This window comes from Tyto alba, unplaced genomic scaffold (assembly GCF_018691265.1).
Source record: "Tyto alba isolate M040663 unplaced genomic scaffold, T.alba_DEE_v4.0 Super-Scaffold_28, whole genome shotgun sequence".
NCBI lineage: Eukaryota > Metazoa > Chordata > Aves > Strigiformes > Tytonidae > Tyto > Tyto alba.
Window position 1 is genome coordinate 11,288,361 of NW_024881302.1, and position 17,610 is coordinate 11,305,970.

The 17,610-nt window shown below is 34.7% G+C and overlaps 1 protein-coding gene across 2 annotated transcripts in view; it reads left to right on the forward strand.

Moving 5' to 3' along the window:
• Positions 1 to 17,610, forward strand: part of SNX29 (sorting nexin 29) — a 130,489-nt gene that overhangs the window by 43,847 nt on the left and 69,032 nt on the right. For both annotated transcript variants that reach the window (XM_032983686.2, XM_042798743.1), the window contains exons 14-16: positions 898 to 980; positions 5,134 to 5,240; positions 17,451 to 17,567. In XM_032983686.2, coding sequence (XP_032839577.1) covers positions 898 to 980; positions 5,134 to 5,240; positions 17,451 to 17,567 — 307 coding nt within the window. The remainder of the gene's footprint in view (positions 1 to 897; positions 981 to 5,133; positions 5,241 to 17,450; positions 17,568 to 17,610) is intronic.

The following is a 17,610-nucleotide window of genomic DNA, read 5'->3' on the forward strand; positions in this document are numbered from 1 at the left end:
GCAGTTTTATTTTTGTGTGTGTATATACATAATTGTATATATATAGTGTGTATATGTATATATATAGTATTATAAGGTCTGTCAAATATATCTGCATGTGTTTCTGAATACTTCTCATTCTTAAATAAATTCTCATAAATAAAATGTTTACCTTTTTGTGTATAATCTCTTTATAGCTTTCCGTAAGCTGTTACATATCTAGGGTTTCGTCTTCCCTAGAGCTTGTACCACTCCTCAGACATGATTTTGACCTGCCCATGTTCTCTCTTCTCTAACCAGTTGTGGGTTTCTCGCGTGTGATGTTCTGTGCTGCATCTGTGGCACCTATATATTTCTACCCTGATATTTTCTTAAAGAAGAGTAAAAGTTGTCTGAACTCTCTTTCAACACAGTTTAGTTATGTTTCTTCTGTATAAACACATCTGTCATACTTGGTTAACTGAATGGGCTTAAATAATTGAATTTTCAGACATGCAATTTGTCACCTTTGATTAAAATTCAGTTGGTTGGAATCCTTATTTCCCCTCAAATATAAACTAAGGTGCTAGTATCCCATCCTTATTTTTACAATCAAGTGTTGATTTAGGTAGACTGTATAATTTTTCTGCCATCAGTGTAGCATAGTAAAGAAAATCTAAATTAAACAATTAATGAAAACTTTTTGATTATGAGGCAGTCTGTTTCACTGATGTGTCTATGTGGCCCTGGAAGATGAATTTTCCTGGTACTCTGTTGTTGGTGTATTTTTTAATGTGTAAGTAATTTTTTTTTATTTTGATGACACAACTTAGATAAAGCTTATTATTACAGATAGAATGACTTTTTTCCATTGAGAGGGACTTTAATCTATTTTGAGAAAACAGTAATATTTATTTATTCTGTTCTTTCTGTCAACAGAGAAAATGAGGTGCTAAAAGTGCAACTTAAGAAGTATGTAGGAGCTGTCCAGATGCTTAGAAGAGAAGGTCAAACAGTGGAAGGTAAGGATTAAATGAAGGGAAAAAAATAATACAGTCCATGCACAGGGTTTATTTTCCTGTATGGTACCATTGAAAGAGAGTTTATTGGAGGCATAGGTATAGTAATTAAATGATGGAAGTGACTCCTGGACTTGCATAAAAAAATGACAATGGAAGAATAACCATTGAACCAGCATGTGTCTGGTTTACAGGAATCTGCCTTCTTTTTTTTTTTTTTTTTTTTTTTTTTGCTTTGTTTTCTGATTTGATTGATCCTAGAATGGATCTCTGTAGATAACTAGTCAAAACAGTCCTAATGTGGCTGGGGACACAGTTCATGCCTCCACATGCCTCCAGTATGACATCAGCCCTCCCCCTGTTGGAAGATATGAAAAAAGATGAAAATTCTATGAGAACTGTCCTGGATGCATCTCTGACTGTGCTATCTGCTGCTGTGTGAATGGTTTTGTAATGTAGATTGATATAAAACAAAAAGAATGTTATGTGATGGCATACCATCACATTACTGCTGAGTAGAAACAATCAAGAAGTCTTTGCTTTCCTTGTTGAGTCTTTGCCAAAACAAATGAAATCATTTACATGAAAGTGGGGTTAGTAGGAGATAATTATAAGCCCTTTCCATCTCTTCAAACTATGGTAGAGTAGTATCTCCCAGTAGTGAAAATAAAATATTTGATATCTTTTTCCTTTTGAGAAAAATACTAATGTAGGTTTTTATACGCATTTTTACAGTGTTTTCTGGTAGATGAGGTGGTCTTTCTTTCAATAAGAAACTTCCCAGAAAAAGCTATCAGATGGAAATGTAATTTAAAAAATAATCTGTGAATTAACGTGATACTCGTACATAAGAATAATTATTTTGAGGAGAGAAAATTTAGTATCTCTAGATTATTCTGTAAGTGTTGTTTTGGAAGTCAGTATTTTCAGACTTTGAAATAGAGTCTGTTTTAAGACCAGAAATTTAACTTTCTTTGCTACATTGTTCTGACTCTAATGAGCAGATTTTATATTTGAAAGATAAGTTAAATTATCAGCAGTGTTACCAGTCTTTCTTCTGTTATGTACACTTCTATCACCACTGACCACTGGATGAATTAGAGTCTTGATTCTGAATCATCATCTTGTGGGACCTGTATTTCCACTGACAGCAGAAGGTATTCTGAGAGACAAGGTGGCTTTTCAGAAATGGTTACTATCTGTCATTTTTTCTTTTTTTAATTGTCAATATTGTGGTCATATAAGTGGCTGTATGAATGAATACTACATTAAAGGCTAGTCACTATACTTATCTGTAGTTTAGAAACTTCATTCATCCTGAAAAGGATTTTTGTTAGTGAGAGCACATGTTTTTACTTCCGACTTTGCTTGTGTGTAGTGATCCATAATAAGAATTATTCACGAAAACCATCTCTTAAGCTTCTTATAATAGCAGAAATTATCCTTCATTAGGATACTGACAGTTTTCATGATGAGTGTAATTATAGGAAAAGAAAAAAAAAAAGTATTCCTAGGCTAGCTATATTCTGCCATGTTAAAATTATGCAAATTAATGAGTGATAAGAATAGAAACTGAGTAGGATGGTCAGATTTTATAGATGAAAAAGGGAGATGGAACAGTACCAATGTTTCTAAAAATGAATACATGTATGCTTTATGCTCAAGGGATATTTAATCAGTCCACACTAATTTTCTGTAATATTCATCATAGTGACCAGAATAAATTTCAGCTACATGCACTATTTGTAATAATCTTTCTTATATTCTAACTTCACACATTATATTTTTACAAAACCAAATTATTTGTTTTCCATTGGAGATTCATGTGAAATTTTAGTAGTACTGGGGCCTCTGACTCAAAAAAGTACTTAAGCATGTAAATATTTCCTGAGAAATAATATGTTTAAATACACTTCAGAAAAGGAGAGTGAAACAACAAAAAGAGTTTTTTCTTTTACCAGATTTATAGGAAGTACTGTACCTGTGGTTTATATAAATAACTTCCATTATCTCATCATAGGCATTCATATTTTTTAGATGTGAGCTTCCATAATTGAGAATATTTGCATTATTAGAAAGAGCTATTTGTACTTTTCACTATATAGATCATTGTGTAACTTAAGGTAAATTACTGAATTTCAATTATGGTATAACTTAAAGTGACCGTAACAACTTGTCTCAATTAAGAACTTTGTTCTTAATTAGCTTACATACATAAAAGGATTACAGAGTACATCTAGAAGACCTTTATTACTGTGTTCTGATATTGTGACAATTATGTGAAGAACACAGAATTAAGAAACTACTGTTTTCTCTGCTTTTTGTAATTTTAAGTTAAAATTATTGTTGGTTTCTTATATATTAATTTACACCCTCGTAGGTTAAGGTTCTTGACTTGTAACTAGCCTTACATGTAGACAGTGACATAGAGTTCTGATCCGCTTAAACTTGGAAAACTCCCAGCTGTTGTTTTTTGCTGTAATGTCAGGAAATGGTCTTCATCAGAGAGGTGTAAGATGTTTCATACAACTAATTTCACTGCTGCCCTATGTTATCATAATGAGTAATTTCAGTGATGATTAATCTTCTTCCAAATGGTATCAAAACAACAGTCTTAAATGTATTGTAGATTTTAGAACACTGTGTGTTCAGACTTTTTTTGAAACTGTTTTGAGTCAAAATAAATTGAGCTTCTGCTATTACTTTTATGTCTATAAATGGAGAGGCATCTATGCTTGCTACAACAGTCAGATCAAGTGCTAGTGAGTATGGCTTTTAAATAGTTTCCTAAAATAATAAATAAAACTCAGCATAATACTTTGCCTTGTGGTGACTTAAAAAAAACAAACCAAAACACTTAGCAAATGTGATTATAAATAAGTTGCTCAAGAGTCACAACTCTGTCAAGTTCAGAATATAATACCAGCTTTCAAAATGAATGATTACTGCTGTAGACTGAGCAGGTTCATATTGGTATTTAAATATTTAATAAATGAGCATCCTGATTTCTCAGCCATCGACTGGATTTGGATGTGTACCATTTTTCAGATCTGCTTAGATACAATAATATATATATCAAAATGCTGATCTTAGAAGTTTGTGGCTAAGAACTTCAAGCAAGATTTACAATAAATAGCTCTTAAAATAGCTTTCAAAATTGACATAAAATAATAAACTTCTGCTTGTATATGTTTTTCCTCAAAGCAGAAAACAGTCCCAATGCTCAGGAGTGTTAGTCAGAAGAATTATGATGTTTTCTATTTACCTTGTAGTGGTTGTATATATAGTTTAGATTTTGAAAAATGGTGAAATCATTTGTTAAACCTCTCTTTTTAGGGCTTGTTTACTTTCTATGTGCTAACTTTTAGAAATTCATGATCTATCAGGACAAGTTGAATATGACTTTGTGTAAGTTAGAGGAGATATAGAATAGGCCTGAAAGCGATCATGAAATACGTAAATGATAGCTTGGAACAGGAATAGAATAAGCTGTAGTGTTCTTTCACTGCGGGTAAGAAAAGAAGCAATGGACTTAAATGGCAGGTGAAGGAAGTTTGATTAGCTATCAAGAAAACCTTTTTGTCAAGAAAAATTTAAATAGATTGTGCAGGGAAGCATGAAATCTTCATTATTGGAGGTTTCTAGGCATAAATTAGACAATTAACTGTCAGGAATGAAATAACTGCAGCTGATCCTACTTTATGCAAAAACATGAAATACTAGATGAAGTATGGAATGTCCATTCTCAGCCCTACTTTCTGTAATTTCAATGATATGTAAGTAGTCTGTGCAAATAAAATGAAATTATATTTTGCAAGATAAGTAGAAAACAGACTTAGAAGAGAAGAATAGGCTCAGTTTTCAAAGGCTTTGGGTAGGAACTGTGGCTACTACTTACATATGTTAGGTAGCTGTAGTCACAGAACAGCCAAATGCTTATTGTTTCCATTTTTTTTGTGTTGAGAGTACCTGTCTAAATACTGCTCACAAGAAAGCTCTCTGCAGCATTTGTATTTGTACTTGTAATACTGTTTAATGTTACATCCTATTTTGATACTTCTAATAACTGTTTCTTTTACAGCTATTATTTCTAAGCAGGTTGTCTTAGATATTTATGTAATTTAACATTTTAATTTGAGGTATCTTTTTGTTGTAGTTCTGCCAAACATTTGGAGCACTGATGGTGAACTTACTATTCCAGAGCAAAAGCAAGTAGAAAACAATGAGGAACTAGCTAGCTCTTATGAAAGAAAATTGATTGAGGTAAAGTATGTACTGCACAAACTTTATGGAATCATAATTGTAGCATAACATTGGAAGTGGTAAATAGTTTCTTTGCTTAGTTGTCGCTTTTTCCCTGTTAGTGTAAAAGAAAAGTCTGATTTTTGCTTTAAAAAAAAAAAAAAAAAAAAAAGATTTGGGCTTCTGTGGTTGAAATACAAATTTGTTAATTTAACTTCAAAACACATTTAAAGCAATTCTGATAATTAAAAATACTTTTGATAACAAGGGTACAGATTTATACTTTGTTATTAAAATGAAGGTTTTAATAAATAAACAAGTTCCTTAAGGTTATAACTTACGGTGGTAAAGTTGAAAGCATCACAGACAACATGTTTCAGGTATTGTATAAGTTACAGTACATAGTCACGGGCATTCCTGTTTTGTTAGTTGAGCTTTAAAATGAGGACATAATGAAATCTGTGGCTACTTCTGGGCTTTAATACTGTTTTCTGATTGCCAAACTGTGTTTCACTTTTGTATTGCCTTACCATATAGTTTATTGAATACTGCAGTATGGAAATGGATGATGGAAGCTACTAGTTCTGTTGATATGACCATGTTAGAAAAAGTTCTTCATGCAAGATTCACTACTAAGACTAATGTAAAATTAATTAAAGAAAAAAAGATTAGGGTTTCATCCTAAATTTAAATACAAACGATTTTCCAGACAGAACTAATGAAATTTAATATCTAATACCCATATCTCCTATTAAATATTAAATGAACATTTTTATAAAAAGTAAAACAATTCTCTATGTCTTCCTCTTGCCCAAAATACTCTGAATTTGGATACTCGTATTAACTGACTAACATGAAGATGACTAAAAATGCAGGTCATGCATCAAAGAGGTTAATACAGTTCTAGAACATTGACACTTGGTTATCCTTTTCTCATAGGACCATGTGAAACTAATTCTCTCCCTAATACATACCTTTGGTTGGGTTCTTCTGACTTCCTTGCTCTGTTCTGTACCTTTCAAAAGAATACCTTAGTTAAGAACACAGGTAAAATCTCTTTCAGCTTTAAAAGCATCCTTCTTAGTTCTTCTAACTTTGTTCTGCATGTTCAGGAGTTTGTTGCTAACACTTCTGTGTTTGTGGAAGACAGTTTTAGCAGTGGCACTGGTGACACAACAGTAGATGTAACCACTGGAAAACCTTGTGGCAAATCACATCCAGAAGAGGAAGTCTGCACCCGAGTCTCACTTACTAGTCTGTAACAATGTCTTCCCGCACTCAAAATAGGATGTAACCCCTGTAACAAGCCAAATGTATTTACCAGAAGTCATTACTCGTTTTTTCTCTCCACAAATGAAAGATGTGAAGTCTCATTTTCAAAGGTTAGCCTGTGTTGTGTTCCATGCAGGACTAGGATAGAAACCACTCTTGAAATGCTGTTCTGGCAGTTCCATTCAGCTAGAGCTGGGTCTGAAAAATGTTCAGACTTAAGCAGTTTTAGTAACTGTTATCTTGTGTGTAGTAGTCTATTTCAACTGAAGACAACAATTCCCTTGAATTTCTTGGTAGCTAATCAAGATATTGAAGTATTGAAGTCTCCACACAGAGAATGGTTTGGCTGAGTAATTAGAGATTTTTTTTTCCTGTTTTATCATTGGAAATTATTTTGTTCATAATAATATATTTAAGAAATTTTCACTTTCTTACCTTATTTGTAAAAATGTTTGTATTTATCAAAGTTCTTTAGTTACGATCTGTAAATTGATTGATTTAACCAAGTGGATAAACAGAAGTTGCAAATAAAAAGTCTGATGCAGTAAAGAAACTCAAAGAAACTTTTTACTGAATATTATATTTAAAACAATGTTAGGGAAATTTTTGTAAAAATTCTGCATAATTTCTTTAATGGTGTATTTCCTTAGAAATATTAATGAAACATCTATCTAGTTACCACAATTTATTCTAAACCCCCAATTTGAAGCTTATTGGGATATTGATAGGTCTTTGGATACCTCTGGCAATACCCCTATGTTTTCCAATGTCATATGCTTTGCGACCAGAATGCTATTTTGTTCTAGAAGAGAAAGTAGGTCAATTCATACAGCTCTCAAGCCATGAATAATAAAAGGTGTTTAAAATAATCGTAAGATATTATTTAGGCCATAGCTATGCATTGTTAGCATAATTTGCTGTACATAAGATAAAAATACGTTTCTTTTGCTTTGTCCTGCATCTGTAAGGTTTGTCAGAGTAACATCACTGGAAGTTTTCCTGTTACACACTGAGGGATAGACAAACTCTTCATAGTTTGTATTGCAACTAAGGTCACAATAAGCAATTACTAAAGACTTCCTGACATGTCAGACCTGATACTGCTAAAGATTTAAAATGAAGCAAAACAAATAAAAAAGCTAAAACAATTGGGGTGGTTTACATCTTTAAAAGATCTGTGGCCAGATTGTTATCTGTAAGACATTGTTTCCAATCGGTCTGTTCTTTCTTTTTGTTGCTGTAGACCAGTAATGAACTAGTAAACATACCTAATTAGAGAGAATGTGACTTCAACTTTCTTTGTCATTTCAGCCTTTGATAATTTTGTACTTTATTTAAGAGTAATTTTAGTGGTGAACTTTCACCTGCATTTAATCAAAATTAAATTGTAGGTTATGCTTATGGTATACTAAATTGTATTATGAGAAAGCTCTGTTAAAGACTCAAATGACATTAAATTTTCAGTTTCCTGGAATAGACTATTTCTGTCAGACTAGGAAATGAGGAGACTAGCTCCTCTGCTGGAATCACTGGCTTTTGAGGTACTCAAGCTTATTAATCTCTTATTGTTCTCTAGAAACACTCATTCTTACAGGAATTTTGGAGACAGACCAAACAGTCAAAAAGAAAAAGTCCTTTCCAACTCTCTAAGGCTTTTCTTGTAGAAGCCTGTACAGGAAACTTGTAGGAGTCAGAATTTTTCTACATAAATTAACTAGGAATTACTCAGTTTTTAAAGTGAAGTTCCACAGAAACCTGCAGTTTGCCTTTTAATGAATTTGAAAATACTCTTGTACCTTTTCCTCACGCTCATAGACTTAACTTTTTATGTGGTAGGTGTACTGTTGTATTTTTATGCCTGACAAATTGATCTCTGAGCTTTTGGTATGTGAGGCTGGGAAACTGTTTTTCTGACATGGAAGGTGCATATGCTGATCGTGTGAACTCAAGATGTGAATCACTTTGTTCAAATAAGTACAGTCAGTAGATTAGAGTTAGTAGTTTATTTCTGAATATTAGATATTCATGAAATCTGACATCTGTCAAAAAGGTTAAGTTTAATGGTTTTTAAATTCTTGCCAAATTATGCAGCTCTTCTGAGAAGTTGAATTGTTTCAAACATTTAAAATATATGCAAAAGATAATTTTGGATATTAAGCCAAGCTTTCACCATTCTGGAAAGTTTCACTTAATGAATTTTCATGCCTTCTGTTCTTTGTTGTTGAACAAGTAATTCTTTGGCCAGTTGCATCCTGAGGCTTTCAGAAGGATGCTATGGATTATTTTTTACTCAAACTACCATCAAGATTCTTAACTTTAATCTCAATTTAATTTCTAAGTGCTCAAATGGCTTTAAGCTTTATTGAGAATTTTTTTTGAGCCAGCAATTACAGGAAAAGAACAAATTATGGCATGTATCATTCAAGTTGTGTAGGTGGCTTTTTTAAACAATTTTAAACATTTGACCTTTTGATGATTTTTTTTGTTTTGTTTTGTTGTAGTGGAGTAAGGAAATAGTATAGTATCATGTGAAAAGCAGCTGTGTAAATAATAGCCCTTGTTTGCTTAGCTTTAACATTTTCTCATAGGAGAGAATTGAAAAATAGCCTTTTGTGAAACAAATCTTTGGCTCTTATTAACATTGAATAAACAGTGCAAGTTTGATCTCTTCTGTTTATATCTGTTCTGTCAGTCATACTGTTTACTGACAGATACTTTATTAGCATACTTGCACTCAGCATGAGATTTCACTCAGTAGGCAAATGAGATCAGTGCATCAGTGGCCAGTGATACTTTCGGAAATTGTTATTTTAGTTTTTTCTTTAAAGGTCTTAGCATGGCATGGAGCCTTGTTTTTAAATGTTACTTGTGTTTGAAGTCAGTATAGAATATACGTCTTACATTAGTAAGTTGATCAGCACTTTTCTGTGTAATCACAAGCCCTTCTGTAGCTTTTGTCAGTTAAATTATTACTGTAATACAGTGAGATGTAATTTCATCTGGCCAGAGCACCTTGGCACAAGGGTAGATTTTTTTTTTTTTGTAGTTCTTAAAAGAATTTATCTTATTTCGTAAGAATTGTGAAATATGGTTTTATATATGTGTATATTTATTTTCTCAGCAAGAATTTATATCCAAATAAAAAAGAAGAAAATAATTTGGATAAGTTGTTCACTCCCAAGGGTGTGCAATGCACAGTTTTACCTTACTAAGTGCAGTAGTACTAGAAGTGAACTGGCAAGAATGACTTTTTGTGCAATTCTTGATATATAATATATAGTTCTCTGAATGATGTGTATAGCATCTCTCTCACTGACAGACTAGTCTTGCATGAGTAAGATGAGCAGTTTTCTTTACTGGGGCAAGAATGATGCATCCATGAATCACAATACACTTAAGTGATCCATATAATGTGCACACAGGTCAGGTTTTTTAATTTTCTTTACAAACAAACTTATTTCTGAATCACTGCTGTTTATATTCAGTTAACAGTAAATAACTGTGGTGAGTGTTAAGCTGTCTCTTGGGCAAGTTCTACAAGGAAAAAGCAGTGTGGCATTTACAGTGAACCATTGCTATTATCTTACCCACTGTATTCTGTTACAGGTAACTTATCAAGGCAAGATTTCAGGAAGAGATAGTATCTTTTGTTATATCAAATCACATACTTGGGGAAAGCATGGAAAATGTTCTTTAGGTTAAACACATGCTTTGGTTTATGTTGCATGTTTGGCAGAGATACCAATTTAAGCAGCCAATCTATTGTGTGAATCCTGCTTCTGCATCACAGGGCACCTACCCCACACTTGTAATCTAACAGTAGTTTCTATGTTCATGGTGCAAACTGGTTTGAGAACCTTCTTTAGCTTAAATATTTTTGTGGTATTTTCATCCAGATCACTTCCTCATCTGATTGACAGTCCTGAACATAGTGTAGATGGAAATGAATAAACATGAAGAGGATCAGTATTTTGTGGTCAGTGCTGAAGGTTTCCTTGTTGTAAAGCCCTTGCCACCTCAAAAACACTAAGGTGCCTCTAAGGGATGGCAATGACTGCTGAATGCGTTACCTAACTATGTTAATCTCATGATTTGAAGGAAAAGGGAAGGGTTAGCAGTTTAGGAATGGAGAGTTACTAGCAAGGGCACAAGTAACAGCAAATTAATATCTGTGGAATAGTGAAACCACAAACTGACATGACTTCAAACAGCCCTCTGACAGGAGGAGCTACTGGGGTTCAAAAGGTGTGTCAAGTCTTTTTATTGTTGCAATTCAAACATGGCATATGGGGGATAACAATGAGAAGACTGTGATAAGCAAGAAGAGAAACATTTCTATTCTGCTTTTGTGGTTCCACAGTCATTAGTAAATACTGGATCTGTACACTGTCATGTCAGCTGAGCTCACCAGTTGGTTTGGATTAGGTATGGAACCACAGCTGCATTTGTGTAGCTAAAATATAAAACTTGTGCCAGTCAGTGTTTTTGTTAGATCTGTGCAAGTTATGGGAGGACAGTTAATACCTGGTCTTAGTGTAAAGCCTGCTAGGTAAAAATCAGTCTGTCAGTGCTTTTTTGAAAAAAATCAAATTATCAGAGTGATTTACACTAAATAATGTTTTGTGATATGTGAAATTACTTTTCTGAAGTCCATGATTTTTAGTATCCAATAATAATATTAATTTAGTTCCAAGTCTTGTTCTCTTGGAGGCAGGCTATGGAATGTTTATGAAAAGTAGTCTCCTGCTCGTAGCTGTATCTCTGTACTTCATTGCCTATGTCAGATTATCCTTATAGATGCTGGTTATATATTTTGTGTTAGCTCATGAAGATAATACTAGTAAAGGGATAGTGAGTTGCAATTCAGAATAGCTGTCTCAGCACAGTAGATGAGGTGAAGCCTTCCTCCAGGTGTGAAATCGGAAGTTAAAAGGATCTAGGGAAAGATAATAATGTTGGTGGTTAGAGTTTTGTTTAGATCTTTGTTGCTTAGTTTTTTTGTCTTGAGCTTTTAGCTTTTGCTATGAAGATACATAGAAGAATACAGCCGCTAGAGATGTGGTAATTTTTATCCCTCTTATTAACACTTCTTAAACTCATTATTGTCTTTATATGATTTTGCTTTTGCTGGTTATTTTCGTTTTCCCTGGCCAAGCACAGGTGTTGCCAGAGTAGTGTTTTTTCCTGTTCAGTGTGTTAGTGCTCTTTTGTATGTCAGGGTTAACCTCAGTAAACACTGGTAGAACTCTACACAATTGTCAAAGACTGAAATATTGCAAGCATTAATACGTAGTTCATCTAATGGGCTCAGTTCCCAATGTATTTTGAGTTGAAAGCTAAAGCTTATTTTCTTCTTGTTGGCTTTGATGAATTGTGACATGTGCTTACTTGTAGTTATAGTAAACAAACAAACAACCACCCCCCAAAAAAACCAAAAATCCACACCACAAAACAAAATTTAAAAACTCCAAACCAAAACAATCAAAACTCAATCCTATTCTTAAATGGATTTTTCAGACTGACTTGAACTAAGCAACTTGAAGATGAAAATGTCAAGTATACAAAATTGAAGTTTTGAAAAAGAAAGCAATGACCAAGCATTTTATGGCTATATCAATAGATTTGTCTGAACTGTCTACCATTTTGAGTTTTACTGTTTCTCACTTGTAGAAAAAAATTAAACTACCAGTATTTAGAAGGATACCTGCTCTTCCTTGAAGACCTTTGCTGTTATTTCTGTTGGGGAGAAATGTAGAAGAATGTTGATTTTTGAAAAAGGACATCTTTTCATGGGAAAAATGCACCCATGCTTCCACTGAGAGCAAAAGGAAGCAACTTTCAGTTCAGTCTAGAGTTTCTTGGTAAATATGTTGGTTTGTATTTTGTGACAATTGGGGAAAAAGTGCCTATGCCTGACAAAAAGTAATTCAGATATGGCTTGTGCAATAACTTTTATGAATTTTAGCTGCAAATTATATTAAAAAAAAAAATTGACTTCCACTAAAACACCCTTTAAGAAAACCTTATTCATTTTTCCTTGTTGCAAGTTCTTAAAAGTCTGTTTCTCTACTTTAAAAGTATGTCCTAAGACAGATTGTATTTTTCATATAGTTAGTGAAACATTCCTAGCATGTTTTAAGTTTACATAGGACCAGGAGGGGCAGATACCATTATGGTCACGAGCAAAAGGCAGTCTTGTTAGGGGAAGAAAAAAAAGAACATACATTTATTATGGACATTAACCACAACACTTAACAGAGTAGGACAGTGAGAAGCATTGCCACATCTTGAGAACACAACACCTTCCCCCCACCCCTCCCTTCTTTCCAGGCTCAGTTCTGCTCCCGATATCTCCACCTCCTCCCCCCAGCAGCACAGGGGCAGGGAATGGGGGGTGCACTTAGTGCTGCCACTTCTTACAGCTTCAGTGCGGGGAGCTTCTGGAACTTCTCCCCCTGCTCCTGCGTGGTCCCCCTCTCACAGGAGACAGTTCTCCACAAACTTCCTCCGATGTGGGTCCCTCCCACAGGCTGCAGAGTTTCCTTACACTGCTCCAGCATGGGACACCAACTTTCTCCGACTGGAGTCCCTCCCACAGCTGCAGCCCTTTCTGAGCTGCTCTGGGGTGGGACACCCCTGCATGCTGCAATCCTCCCAGCACTGAACTACAACAGCAGGGGCTACCTTCTCCCACAAGACCCTGGCTTCTTCAGGCACAGCACCTTAATCAGCCATATGAAACAAAACACAAGCCATAAATCAGTGTCTGCACCACTGCAGATCTTCATGGGTGGCAGGGGGGGCCACCCTGCCGTCTCCCCACAGGATACAGGGGGGTCTCTGCTCCGGCACACCTCCCCCTCCTTTCTTCCTCCGTTCCTCCACTGACCTTGGTGTTCATGCAGCTGCAGCGACTCCTCCTCACAAGTCCCACTGCCCGTCATCACGTCCCTTCTGAAATACGTTATCGCAGAGGCGCAGCTGATTGGTTCAGTTTTGGTGCAGAAGTGGAGCTGACTTGGAGCTGGGGGAGCTTCAAGAAGCTTCTCGCAGGGGGCTGCCCCTGCAACCCCCTCCCCTGCTACCAAAAAACCCCACCACTCACTCAAACCCAGGACAGAAGTCTAAATATTTTATGTTAACCTCACTTCCCCTTCGTGATAAGAATTTGGGCTCTTTAAGCATGCTTTCTGATATGACCAGAACTGAATTTGAATGATCATCTTAGCTAAGGGAACTTAGTTGATCTGTACTTTAATTTTCTGCTTTAAACATATTGTCATGGAGAAGAACAACTGTGAAGATGGGTGAAATCCTAGCTGGGAAAACCATTGCTTAAGCTTCAGTGTGGAATGAATAAAGGAAAATGTGATGACATAAAATGTGCCTGAAAGGATATAATTATAAGGAGACCACTTTATTGTTTTTAGCAGACCTTAATGCAGGAAAAGTTAGAGGAACCTCAATTAATACTGTTATTTGGATGTACATTTCATTTCTCCTTTTGGTTTGCTCTGATGGTAAAACATTCTTCTTTGACAAGAAAAAATATTGAAGTAACTTAAAATTACTAATAAAAGTGATTTTTCACAAGTAACATACCTGCCAATCTGTCCTTTTGATAATATATAGCAGGTGTTTTGCTATTTTATTTGCTGTGAAGTTTTCTTTTTATTATTTAACTTTAATAGTAACAGACATACATTTTTGTATTACTTCCGGTGTTTTGAGAGAGCTGTTGAATTTACATATTGAGTCTGCAAGTAGAATGTTATTTCACAGACATGCAAATGAGAGGGAGAGAAAATAGGTATTACATCAGATCATTTGGATTTTGTTCTGATAGAGACAGGCACTGAAAAATCAAACATGATTTCAGCTATGTAAACTAGTGAGTTTTGCGTCTATTCATAACTTTGTATATTGCTTTTGATAACAATCAGCCAACTCAGTACTATAGTTTTGGTCTGTTCATTTGCAACTAGTAGCATACTGCATCTTTTTGTATGTGAAATACAATGAAGTTCTGCCTCCAAGCCCAGGCTCTCTGTAATTAACAATGACCTGAATTAACCTGAATCAGAGGGGCTTATGGTATTCTTAAATATTACACCAGTCACTTTGGGTTGGAATGAGTGGTTAAGCTAGTATGGAAAACAGTTTATCCAGCGTTAATGATGTTATATTATTACTTTATCTAGTAAAGTTGGCAGTTTTGTTTGTGCATAAATGTATGTAATTTATGAAGGAAAACTGCTTGCTAAGTGGCACCTACTACGTTAGTTATAACACAGACGTTCATATGGATTTAGATATCTTTTTTTTTCTCAAACTGAGCTTACTAATTGCTAACAAGTGTTTGAAGACAAAGAACCTTTTTTTATCAAGGCTGAGGTTGAATGAACAATTAAGATATGAATACATGTCATTAATTGATAACATGGAAATCCTGACGTTCTGAGTTTTATCAGGAGGAGCCAGAAAAGAGTCTAATTATGAGGCTGAGAAATTAGCTTTTCTAGTAGGATTAAGTGCAACAGAAATGCTTGATAGGAACAGCAACAAACCCAGTAAATTAAAGCTGCCGTATTATACTATAAATAATAATAACAATAATAATAATAAAGCTTTTTATTGTTGAAACTATATTAATACTATGTTAAACCTTTGCACTTGAGAAATTGAGGAGTGAAACTAAATAACTTGGATGTGTTGCAAGCTTTTTGTATTGTAATGTGTAAGGTAAAGCATCAATATTAATCTAAAACTGCTTACATAATCAGACAAACAAATAAAAATGCCTGTTTGGGTTTAAATAATCACTCTGAAATCTTCAGCTTTTGTATTTCTTGATAGTCCCATTACAAGGCAAGTTTGTTGTTAATTCAATTACTGTTACTGGATTTTAGCTCTTAATTTTCTAAGCATTTCAGAATAGTTTGTAAATTCAGAATTAATGAGAGATACCAGTCTAGACAAATAATATCTGGGCTTAGTTTAGCTCTTTTCATGTATATGCAACACTGATGAATTACTGGATTTGAAGGACTGCCTCTAATTTGAAAAGAATTTGGAAAAGAATACTTGAAGTTCAACTAGGGCATAATTATTTTTAAATTTTAATCATTTATGTCAGCTCCTGGTTTTTCAAATTGAAGCTGTTTTTTCTGTTTGCTTTAATTACGTGAAGGATACAGGTTTTCTGGAATAAAGCACTAAATTAAAAGCAAACACTAAATTAAACAAATTGAATTAAACTGCTTTATCTTGGGGAACTTCCCTGGAAAAGAGGGAGAAGGCAGAGTGGTAATTCAAGAAGAGGAAAGTGTGAAATCCATAGATAGTAGTGAACTGCCTCCAGAAGGGAAACTATGAAGTCTTGAGAGATTTGGCAGTAGTCCAAGTCCCCATGCTATCGTTGAAGGTAGTGGATTGATATTCAACTTGTTCAGCTGTGCTTTCATAATGTTACCCCATTGTCTGTACTATTCTCCTAGCTTTGGTTCACTATATGAGGTGGCATTTCAAGAGTTGGTGTAACCTGAAAAACACATTTAACAATATTGTTGTGGTAGCCTGCTATGCCTACTAGGGCCAACCCAAGTCACTGCTGCTGTTTTCATCTAACTCCTTTTAAAATTGTAGCTTTTCTTGTTCTGCCCTGGGACTGCTCATCTGGTGCTCCACCTCTGATAGTGGCCCTCATCAGTATTCTTGCTCTTTAATACAGAAGTCATATAAGGAGGATTTACTTGGAAACATCTAACAGTGAGGTTTTCTGAAGAGTCTTTCTTTTCCCTTGAAAATAATTCTGCAAACCCTTTTGGCTCAAATTTCTTTGCTTTAAGGCTTCAAGTGGCGTTATCAGTTCAAGACAACTCCTCTTGCCAGGTATATTGTGTACTGATGGACCATCCATCATAATTGAAATTTTCACTCAATTTTACAGTATAATGATTCTGATAGGAATAGGTAAAAATCTTGCTGAACACAGGTTTTAAGTTTCTTTTAGCCTTACTTCCTGTTTCCTCTAGTTTCTTCATCCCATTTTCTTGATAATAACATGTTACTGCTACTACTTAGACCTTTGCTATTTGGGAGCCCTCGTCCTTTTGGAGTTCTTCTCCCTTTATAGGCTTACGCTTTACTTCTGTGTAAGAATAATTCAAGAGCTCAACACCATCTTTAACTTTGAGTTGAGTTTTACCGTTTTTTGCTTCTCTTGGCAGGAAACCAACTTAAACATAGTTTGCTCTGTAAATTGGTATACTTTTCATCCTTGTCATTCATCCAGCCCTGTTCACTTTCATAAATACCCTGCATTAATGGTGGTTTCTTGACACTTTGACTCAAAAACAGAAAGCACAGACATAGCTAGATTTTGTGTCCAAAAAGTCCATGCTAGAGGCCACACTATTTACCTATGCACAACTTGTGCCACAGTGTAACTGTGGTGTCTATGCTCCTTTGACCCCTCTCAGATTTGCTTGGAATTAGTGGACTTCTAGCTTCAATCCTATTAAAACTTCAAGTAAGAGTGTAGAATATATTACTCACGGATCATTGACAAGGTTTAATGCAGTTTGTACATTTTGTATTATTTGCAGTTCAAAAGAGTGTGATTAGATTGTAACTGTTGTGTGCTGTGTTCATCAAAGAATTAAACGGAGAAAAAAGTTAATAGGTATTTTATTAGAATCAGTTGCCATAGTATCTCTTCTGATAGGAATAAAATTGGACATAGATTGTATTTTGTCATGTTGAATTCAATATCGAAACCTACATTTCAAGGCATGAGTCAAAAATTATTGTAACTGTCTGTTCTTAATGGTCAGTTTAATGCATTAGCAATGAGATGCACTACTTGGAGAGTACGGTGAAAAAAAAAAAAGTTGATATACATGTAGGATGGGTTTTTTTCAGTTTAGAACACAGTTGTCTCTTGGCTTTGTTTTTCAGGTAGCTGAAATGCATGGTGAACTGATTGAATTCAATGAGAGGCTGCACCGTGCTCTGATGGCAAAAGAAGCTCTTGTGTCCCAGATGAGACAAGAACTAATTGATTTGAGAGGGCCGGTAAGTGTTTATTACAGTGTAGAATACCATTCTGGAGGAAGCT